The following is a 10,768-nucleotide window of genomic DNA, read 5'->3' as shown; positions in this document are numbered from 1 at the left end:
CCCTAACTGTCCTTTGCCAGTGGGGCACGATTCCCAATGATCCTGGCGTCCGTATGGCTGAAAAACAGTAAATATACTGTGCATACACAGCGCTGATTTTGCACCTGTATGGTGAGGTTATGACCCTCACCAGTGCCTGCTTTGGAGCAGCAGCTAGCTACCCCTGTTCCTGCTCAAGGAGGCTCTTGCCTCAGCACAAAAGCATGAACCCACACAACTGTACATCAGTCAAATGAGTAGCCCTCTTGTGGGGCATCACATAACTGCACGTAGGGGAGAGAGAGAGCAGTGTGTAGTGTGCAGGGCATCACTCCTAGCACCACACTGTACATGAGAGGGAAAGGAAGCACTCCATAGCTCTTAACCTGTGACAAAAGCTGAAATGAGGCCTCTCTCAGCATATAATTCAGCGCCACTTCTTCTGCAAGAGGAAAGTGCATGAAACTGTGACACTTGGCGCATTTACAAGCATTTTCCCGTTTCGGGTTTGCCACTTAAAAATATACTGACCGGTTGCCCAGTTGACTTCGCGGCAGAGTTATAAAATGTTCCCCTAGTCATACCGGAGGTAATGACGCGAACACATTTCGCGGCCCAAAATAGCAGTTCCCTAAATTTTAGGAGATGCTTCCGTTGGGCTCCCACTGGTCTTCTGACCATCTATCCTCATTGGAGCCGCATCCAAAAGTGCAATGTGGCCCAACTGTCGGATACTTTTTGTTGGTAGTCCCACCTTGACTTTACGCCTTAATTGAGTTCACTTCCTAGTATCCACCAACTTGCTAAGTGCGACGGGGGGACCTATATGATCTTGCTCTGAGCCTAGACATCCTCTTACCATACGAATTCCAGTGCCAACCACTTCCCGTCTGCAGGTGAATCTACCGTTCACATTGGCCATACAATGTCCGACCGTTTGCTACTTCAAAAAGAGGGTCTCAAAACGAATAAAATAAACCCCATTGGAAAGAAACCAACAACCAAGGTTAGCAGTTGCCACATCTCTGTGACATGGTTAATAACTGCCACGTCCTCGTGACATTTCAGCCTAAAGAAACCGTAGTTTTCAGCCCTAAACCTGCAGATTTTCAGCGACAAAGACCCACAGAAACAGCCCCCCAAATCAGCGTTTTTGGATTGTAGCAGATTTCAGTCCATAGCGTTTTTGGACAGCAGTAGAAAGATTGCAGATTTCAGCCCTTAGGTCGACTTCGTCATCGCCGACATAGCCTAGACTTGCATCAGTCACATGCATTCCCATTGTACTAGTTTGTGCAATCAATAGTAGACCACTCTTGCCGAGGAGAGTGGGACCTTCGGAGGAGGGTTTTACAACGTCTTTGGTGTCGTATTCTCTTCTCTCTCTGTCTCTCAGTCTCATACCCTTGCACGCACAGTCTCCATTCACTTTGTTTGTGATCATAGCATTCTCTCATTAAGAACGGAAGGCTCTACCTTTTGCATAAGAGCAAAAGGAACCTTGAGAACAGTTCGGAGCATTCATCCTGAGCAAAGCACAAACATTCATTCAGCTGCACCTAACATGGACAGCAAATAGATGCACAGGATGGGATAGGACAAGAAGAAGACCATGCTGAAAATAGATTACAGTAGCAAGGAAATGTTGAAAATCAGCCACCTAGTGATGGTGGCACGTTTCTGAGGATGTAGACCCATTGCCTCAAAATACGGATCATTGGGTAAGGTCTACACGTGTTAGAAGGCAGCCACATAGGTGTCAGCCATCTTTGGATTGCATTTTGTTGACGGATGAAAATGAGCCTCTTACATTTAAAGAGGCACAATCATGTGAAAACAAGAGAAAATGGGAGCTTGCTATGCAAAACGAGACGAATTCTTTGCATGCAAATGATACATGGGAGCTTGTACCTTTGCCTAAGATAGGAAAGCTATTCCTAATAAATGGGTTTACAAAGTGAAATGTATTGATGGGAAGCCCACGTATAAAGCGCGGTTGGTTGCCAAGGGTTATACTCAGAAGAAAGGCAGTCTTCTCACCAGTGGTGAAGATGACTACCCTCCGTGTATTGTTTGCTCTTGCTGCACTCTTTGATTTAGAGTTGGATCAAATGGATGTAAATACTGCTTTTCTTCATGGTGACTTGGATGAGGAGCTGTACATGGAACAGCTAGAAGGTTTTGTCATTCCAGGAAAAGAGCATTTGGTATGCAAACAAGGCCCAAGACAGTGGTACAAAAAGTTTGACACCTTTATGCTCAACCATGGATTTTGTCGCAATCATTTTGATCACTGCTCGTACACGAAAAAGGCTGATGATGGAAGCCTTATTGTGCTAGTCTTATATGTGGATGAATGTTGATTGCAGGAAAGCATAAGAGTACTGTAAATGCTTTGAAAAGGCAACTGAGTTCAACTTTCTCAATGAAAGATTTGGGAGCAACTGAACACATTTTGGGCATGCGGATTAAAAGAGATAGAGAGAAGCACTAGTTATTTCCTCTCTCAAGACAAGTACATTGGCAAAGTACTTAATATGGCTGATGCTAAGCCTCTTGGTGTGCCTTCACCGCCATATACAAAGCTTAGCAAAGCTGATTGTCCAAAAGATTATGTAGCTGCAAATGCTATGAAGGGTATACCTTATGCATCAGCTTGCGGATCTTTGATGTATGCCATGGTTGCCACACGGCCAGACATTTCTCATGCAGTGGGAGTTGTCAGTAGATTTATGTCTAATCCTGGCAAACCACATTGGGAAGCAGTGAAATGCATCTTTTGGTATTTAAAAGGTACACAAGAGAAATGTATATGCTATGGACACGGTAGACTAGAATTGTGGGGATTCTGTGATTCAGACATGGCAAGAGATCTTGACACTAGGAAATCCACCAGTGGGTATGTTTTAACTTTAGCTAGTGGGGCTATCTCTTGGTGTTGAGATTACAGAAAATTGTGGCACATAGTACTACAGAGGCTGAATACAGAGGCCTCCAAAGAAGCTGTTTGGCTTGGCCGTTTGGTCAAAGATTTTGGCCTTGTTGCACGCGCTCCAATGCTTGGCTGTGACAACCAGAGTGGAGTATGTTTGACTAAGAATGCCGTGTTTCATGCATATACCAAACACATAGATGTTCGGTACCATTTCATACGACTCGAAAGAGAAGCTAACTCCTTAACAAAAAGAGCAAACTGATTGTCCCTCGGAAATTTTTGAGCTAACTTGAGTTGTTTTGCAGTTATGCTGTAATCGCGGACGATTACTCTCTTTCAAGAAGGGGAGATGTCACAAACTGTTGACGTGTCAAAGCCCTGTTGACGTGTCAAAGCCCTGAAGAAGAGAGACAACTTGCAGATGCCGGCCGAGGGGCCTAAACCCTAAGAAGAACAAGTAACAGAAGAAGTCCTACCAACTTATGGGGACCCTGTCTGATGGGGCCCCAAGACACATAAAGGATTAAAATAAAGCAGGACCCACACACACAGAGAAAGACTTGCGCCAATATTGATGACGCGGCAGCTGTACGGTCAAAACCCGAAAATTGCGCTGACATGATGATGTGGCGAGCTTGTACGGATTTCCATAAATTACACTGGCAGCTTTTTGGCATTGCTTTTGGACAAGATGCTTTTGAGTTTGAAGGCTTTTCACTGTAAACTGCTTTTGGAGCCTAGGGCCTTTAAATATGTGCTAAGGGCTCATTCTTTGGCATGCTTCCTGGAGAAGGTGCAGAGTCTGGAGTACCGATTTGTACTGTGTTGATGCAATATAAAGAAATACCGAAAGGGACGCCAAGGTTTGGGGCCAATACTCTCTGGGGTGGAATTTCACCACTCCGTGTCGCGTGTCATCTCTCAATTCAGTTGTTATTGAAGTGCTAAAAGTCTGTTCAGTCTATTCTTTTCTATTGACACGTGGTGCCCGTCTTGTGACAATGTCATGACGCCGGCTTCAAATTCATTTGACAGCCAAGCAGATGCAAACATTTGCTTGAAGTAGACCCATGTGGCGGGTGCCTGTCCTTGCATTAACAATATCGTCCACCATGTAAGGGCATTGTCCTTCAAGAAAGTCCCAGCTTTCCTGACTTTAGAGGCCTCTGTAAAATTCCCTCCTACATAAGCTGGATCAAACTGCTGGAGGAAAGTGAGAGCCTTTGCTTTATCCTCGAAGCCACAGAAAGTGCTGAACTTTACAGCTGCACCACCTTCTTTGTAAGCTTTTGGCTTTTCCAATGCCCCCTAAATTGTCATAAGGAATAGTCTGCAACATGGGCACTATGGTAGGCATCATCGGTACATCTTTTCCATTAACATTTTGTGTTAGAGGTGCCATATCTAGTTGCTGTCCAGAAAAACCAGCCATGCTAAAATGAGCCTGTGGCACCCCAAACTGGCCCTGGTTGCTCTGAAAACCTTGCTGCATGCCGATGCTACCATACATGGGGTTTGGCATCATGCCTTGCATACCCCCAAACACTGTTACTAGCATGTACGGCTGACTTCCAGGCACATAACTAGCCATACTCTGGAACACAGATCCACCCCCGAAATACCTAGGATGCACCGTGGGTGGTGGAAAAACTGGATGCATTGCTTGGTAACCAATTCCCTGTCCATTCAGGACAGCATGCAGGCTCTGAAAGGTGGCGGGCTGAACTGGCATAACCTGTGGAATAGGCGTCTTAACCACTTGTTCAAGGACGGGAGGAACTTGTTTTGGAGCCCCTGACTCCACAGCATGCGAGTGTTCCCTATCCTGCTCAGACGCATGAAGTACTTGGGCTTGAGCCTTAACAAGCTCTGTTCGCGGTGTAGGTTGCCTATTTTGCTGTAGCATTGGTGGCGCTTGCAAGAACTCCACAAACCTTGGGTTCTACACCACTTGCGAAAAGACATTCGCTGCGGAAACTAGCCGAGTCCTGAATGCATCATCCTCAACTTTCCCAGCCATAAAGCCTTGTACTGCAGGGACATTCACATCAACAAGAGGTACCGTTGGGCGTGGCCGTGAGCTCTTGCCAAACTCGAACACAATAGGAACTTCCTGCCTATCCTTCAAAGAGGAACCCTCTTCCATAATGCCCTTCCCTTTGTCGGCCATAGTGTAATCCCGCGTTCCTGTACTCTGTGTCTTTACCCAAAACAACCGAGGTTCACTTCTTGAGGAAAAAGTGATTGATGTCCTGGCAACGGAACCTTGAAACCGGCCCGTGGGTCGGTAGGCTTTGGCTTTCACCCGAAATTGTTTACTTTACTTTAGACACACACACACACACACACAGAGAGAGAGAGAGAGAGAGAGAGAGAGAGAGAGAGAGAGAGAGAGACTACTTTGCAAAAGGAACATGCGACGGGAATTGACACTTAAGCACACACACGGCTCGGAAGCTAGAATGCTCCGAGCAGACGTCGACAACCTGCAGGCCCCAAAATTGACGCCCCTTTTGGCATTTCTTTATACTTTTAAAGAGTAAATTACAAACTAGAGTCCCGGGAATTCTTTACTTGTATCCAGCTAGATACCGCCTGTTTTGGCAAAATTTCGGCAGCATAACAGCCCCAAAACTTGCCCGAAACCAATTCCCTTGTTGAAACTCACTTCCATTGGCATAGACCCTCTGATTCCTGCCCAAAAACAATTCATTCAGCTCGCTGTATTTCCTGGTTTTTTTTTTTCCAAGAAAAAGATCCTTCTATTAGTTAATGAAAACTGCCCGTAGGGCTACAACCACCTTTGCAAGAGAGGGCTACAACAAACATGATGGGGAGACTCTCCCAATGAAAGAACAACATATATACAATGAGGCTAAATCAAGGGATGGGAGGAGGGAAGAGCCACAAAGGTGGTCGGTAGTGCCATCTGAGCACACCCTAGACAATGGTGTAGAAAGGCCCAGGGTGCCAGAGTCGAAGGAAAGCCTCGCGGCGCTCCCGCATGCAGTCGGAGCTGCCCTGTAGTCCCTCAAGCTGTCCTCTGAGAGTATGGATCAACTCTAGCCAAAAGTCACGAACGATCTCTTCTGGTGGCACAGAGCGAGCCTCAAAAATGCGGAAACAGCGGACCCGCCAGATGAACCAAAGTGTCAAGCCACTGATGAGCTCCCAACACTCCTCTCTCTCACTGCACTACTCCTGTGGAGTAAGCTCTGTAGTAGCAGGCTGGAGTGTAGGTCCCCCCCCCTTGTATCACTATCATCCTGCTATGGAAGATAGCTCAAACTGAAGTGCCGGGCCCGTGAGAGTGGACCAAGCCGCTGCCCCCCAAGTGTACTGTCTAGCCGTGGAGAGAGTAGGCATCAGCCGAAGAACTCGTAGCCACACCTGTTGGGCCGAGGGACAGTCCCAAAGACAATGACGCTGACTCTCCACCAACTGGTCACAGGCTGCACATGCGGCCGAGAGACCCCTACTACTGTAGCTCTGTGTGCAACCAGCCGTATTTACTGGTTTTTGCCCTGTTTTCAACCTAAACAGTCCCCAAACTGCCCTCTAGCAATGGGAAAAACAAGCAAATATAAAATAAATAAAAATACGTAGTACATATTTAAAGAAGGCAACACGAAAAATACACCTCCTGGTGACAATGAGCCACTTACTTAGGAGGAAGCTCAGATTGGAGATGCCTTTCCCTTGACATGCGTCCCAGTCCCCTCTTATCGATGTGGGGAGGCACCAATATCAGTCTATCGTTAGGCTTTTTCCTGCCCTTATTGCTGTAGGTGTAGAGTAGAGAGCTTTAGGGTGTGCCAAGTGTGAGGATGCTCTTTGCTCATGGTACATGTTTATCCTCTCCCCCTGATGAGTGTTGTAGCACATGGAATTTTGGGAATTCACTTTCTTAACCAATGGAAGTATCTAGCTCGTAGAAGAGAGGTTTTTTTTTGGTCAATTAAATTGTTTCTCCTTGAGTATGAAGTGCTAGGTGAGTTTGTATGTAGAGTGCAGGTGGTGGAGATTGTTGATGAGTATCAGACGGCATGTATCCCATCGAGCTATACAAATAATGATGAAAGAGTTCAATATATTCAAGATGTTAACACTAACAAGTTGTGTACGAGGACATTAACGGTGAGATACAAGCAGTAAGCCTTAATTAAGGGCACCTAAAAGGGTCTGCTGCAAGTTCTAACACCAATCTTTTCTCTTATTCTAGGTTCCCAAACATATGAAACAGCCTATCTTTGTGTACTATCAGTTGGAAAACTATTATCAGAATCATCGTCGGTAAAGACATTTAGCACCCGAAGCTTCATAAAAATAGGCCAGGTTTTGGGTGCTGCTTTGCGTCCAGATATAGTAGAAATACCCCTTTTTGTGGTTGTGGTCTAAGTAAAGGGAATCGGGGGAGTTCTCATTTTGGACAAATAGGGGTTATTAAGCCACTCTTACTGAAACTTTTGGTGGGTTATGTTTGGCGAAGGTTGTTTTCAGAGAGATTGAAAGGTTGTAGGACATTTCATTTTTCAAGTAGATGAGATACCCATTAATATGTTCTGTTATCTCTTTGCGGACGCTTTTAACATTAGAAGGTGAACTGAGAATGTAAGAGCAGTCCCTCAACCTTGGACATATCACCTTTAAAACTAAATGTTTGCAGATATATAAATGTACAAATATGGTTGTGGATCAAACTAATGAGGCTGCTATTGCAGGTATGTGAAAAGTAGGAGTGACAAACAGCTCCTAAATGGGGATAGCACTTCTTCAACTGATACTGAAACTTGCAAACCGGAGCAATTCTTGGGGGAACTTCCTATAATCCCATGTGGTCTTATAGCATGGAGTCTATTTAATGACACTTACAGTTTCACAAGTGGTGGCCATGCAATCACCATCAACAAGAAGGGGATATCTTGGAAAAGTGATCGTGAGCACAAGTTTGGCAGTTTTTACCCTCAAAATTTTCCCAACAATCTGCCCAATAATCAAAACGGGAGCTTGATTGGAGGTGCAAGTTTGGACCCTAATGTATCAGTAAGTCCTTAAAGATGATGCCACCTTTCAAGAACACGATAGCTCGATTGTCTTCTGTGCACATTCACATATTCACTAGAAGAGAACAATTTTTTGTAAAGAGAAATTCTATATAGAACTTTGAGCATGTGCATGAACAAGCGCATGCGTTATTAATGCATTGGGGGAGAAATTAAAGTCTGACAAGAAGTCCATGTGTTTTGTAGTTGAATGAGAATGAGGATCTGATAGTGTGGATGAGAACTGCTGCCCTGCCAACTTTCAGAAAGCTCTATGGAAGGATTGATCAAAATTTGAATGCTCATACTCAATTGAGTGTTCAAATAAGCAACAATTACAACACATACAGCTTTGATGGAAAGAAAAAGCTTGTGCTCTCCACAACCAGCTGGTTGGGTGGAAAGAATGATTTTCTGGGGGTAGCCTACATTACTGTTGGTAGCTTTTGTATATTCCTTGCTCTGGCTTTCTTCCTTCTCCATTGGAAGCATCCAAGGTATGGTGAAAGGTTCAGCTTCATCGACTCATTCCACGTAAATGCTCTTTCCATGTTCTTAATCATGTTCCGGAACAGGCCTCTTGGTGACACAAGTTATCTCTCATGGAATCGGAAAAACAGCGGTTAATGAGATGCCGAAGTTCGCCATATTCTCAAGAATATAGTAAATCACTTGCTTGCACCATGTTGGTTTTCTGAAGTTTTGCAAAGCTTGATAAGATGGAAGTTACAGATTTATACTCTTATGCAACAGGCCTCTCTCGGGGACACAAAGTTGGAAAACCTGTGGCTAATTGAGATCTATTAGTTTTATTGATTCTCAAGAAGATAGTAGAATATTTGCTTGCACCTTGTGGAAGACTGGAAGTAGTGTCAATGGTGAAAGATTTTCGAAGCTTTATTTGATGGAATTTACAGATTTTATGCGATTACTGAATTTTAGACAAAGAAAGTTGGTCGTGTATTTCACTTTGTATGTGCAACTGAATTTTAACATAGAATACTGCTGTGCCTTGGCTTCATATTGATAATCTTGAGTGAAGCAACACCGGTACGGTGAGCCACGGGTCTAGTAAAGATACCAAACCTGGGACAATATACCAAGGGTGAAATGGAACAAATCCTTCAAGAGGAACCCTTTTTCAACAAGGAAATGGTAAGGTATTCTCAAACCACTGCCTCAGAGAGTGAGAGAGACATGGAAAGAAAGAGATGGAGATATGTGTGGCCGCATAGATGAGACCACATGCGAACACCATCTGTTGTGCATATTTGGGATGCTCATAAATGAGCTCTTATCCTATGGGGAGCTTAGTACTTCCAACATATACCAGTGGGTGAAGCAATACATACAATAAAACCAACCATTGAAAATTAATGATTGAAGCCACTGCCCAAGAAATCAAAGCAAAGTCAATATCTGGTCACGAGAAGCTGACCAGTCTTACTACACACCATCTCTTTTAGTTTCCTTGCATGCCATTTAATCTGTAGTTCTACTTGAAGCCACCTCTTTCTTATTGTATTGCTTGCCACCTCTCTACATTTATCACACACCACTTTTCCTCTAGTTGTGCTGTATGTTGCCCAATTTATATATTGATTGATTGATGGAGAGAGAGAGAGAGAGAGAGAGAGAGAGAGAGAGAGAGAGAGAGAGAGATGAAATGTTATATTAATGTCTTCAAAAGGCCAGAGTGACCTATGAGACCAAAAAGTTACAATCGGTGAATCTGATACAAATTTTGAGTAAGAGAAGGTACAAAGAACTGAAATGAAATAGGGGAGGGGTGGGGTGAGGGCCGATATAGTGGATAAGCTGATACAAAGAGGGATACAGATCACTAGTGATGCAAATGAAATGCAGATCAATAGAGGTAGGTGGCTCAGATGAGATCCCTCATCAGGGATCTCATCAGGCGTTGTCGAATTTCATCAATATCCTCCATGGTCAATACTCTGACTCGACGTCTCGCATGTCAAGCTAGAGTGGTATGGATCCTCTGCTGCAACCTCCATTGATGATGTGAGCCCCCCCATGGTCGTGGGTGCTTGGATCTACCTAGCGTAATGGCTCGATTAATCAGCGTACCTTAGGTGTGGGTGGGATCTGAGACTTGTTGTGATGATTGCTCCTCTGGCTGGTTAAAGAAGTTTGTGACCTGTCTCCGAGATTGGCTCACCCCTCATATCCTCAATAAGCTCTCTCTATGTCTGCGCAGCTCTAGTAGAAAGAATCCAAGACATCTTTGATCCTTATATCTCATGACTCTAGAAAATGGTCCAAAACCCTCTTTGAATAGACAGTGGAAGTGGCCTTGTATCTCATAAAGACAATCTAGTATCATGAGCAAATATGTGCAAAGCATCTAAATGACGTTGCATCCCCTCTGAAGAGTTAGAAATCAAAACAATATCATCAGCATATAACAACAACGAAATCCATGTCCCTGTTAGCTGAGCACCTTTGTCTCCCTCTCACTCTACATAGTTCGAAAACTCATCCACATACATCCCAAATAGAGTTGGAGATAGGGGGCATCCTTGCTTCACCCCAATAGTGGAGTGGACCATGTCAGGCATACCCTTAGTAGTGCGTTGTCAAGAAGTGCGCAGTGCGACCAGGAAAGCGCCGGGCCTCTGACTGTGAGGATTCGTAGCAAAATCAAGCAAGGTGTAGACGATTTGGAGCCAAAAATACATTAAAAAAGAACAAAACTCCAGCCATGGAAACTCCACTTTTAAAATGAACCAAGATCAACTCTTTTTTCTTGTGTGTGTGAAGATTAGGTGTAGCCTCGCTCCCAATTGCA

The 10,768-nt window shown here is 44.4% G+C and overlaps 1 protein-coding gene across 1 annotated transcript; it reads left to right on the top strand.

Moving 5' to 3' along the window:
* The first annotated feature begins 2,516 nt into the window (after positions 1–2,516).
* On the top strand, positions 2,517–9,334 carry LOC147460376 (putative ALA-interacting subunit 4). Its single transcript, XM_086511696.1, has 8 exons — positions 2,517–2,878; positions 6,922–7,051; positions 7,137–7,207; positions 7,636–7,957; positions 8,164–8,453; positions 8,532–8,548; positions 8,614–8,619; positions 8,710–9,334. The coding sequence occupies exons 1-8, from the start codon at positions 2,517–2,519 to the stop codon at positions 8,751–8,753; spliced, it is 1,242 nt and encodes a 413-aa protein (XP_086367822.1). The 3' UTR covers positions 8,754–9,334.
* Positions 9,335–10,768: the final 1,434 nt, after the last annotated feature.

Source organism: Adiantum capillus-veneris, chromosome 4, assembly GCF_014529385.1.
Source record: "Adiantum capillus-veneris isolate H3 chromosome 4, ASM1452938v2, whole genome shotgun sequence".
Taxonomy (NCBI): Eukaryota; Viridiplantae; Streptophyta; class Polypodiopsida; order Polypodiales; family Pteridaceae; genus Adiantum; species Adiantum capillus-veneris.
Note: the sequence above shows the minus strand (reverse complement) of the source record. Positions and strands in the feature narration are given on the sequence as shown.

What these genes read in the sequence shown, in the direction of transcription:
- LOC147460376 (XM_086511696.1), top strand. Translation starts at nt 2,517, where the DNA reads ATGGCTGATGCTAAGCCTCTTGGTGTGCCTTCACCGCCATATACAAAG. An exon ending in ACTAGGAAATCCACCAGTGG is followed by an intron (nt 2,879 to 6,921) that starts GTATGTTTTAAC and finishes GTTTGTATGTAG; the next exon opens with AGTGCAGGTGGTGGAGATTG. An exon ending in TGTGTACGAGGACATTAACG is followed by an intron (nt 7,052 to 7,136) that starts GTGAGATACAAG and finishes CTCTTATTCTAG; the next exon opens with GTTCCCAAACATATGAAACA.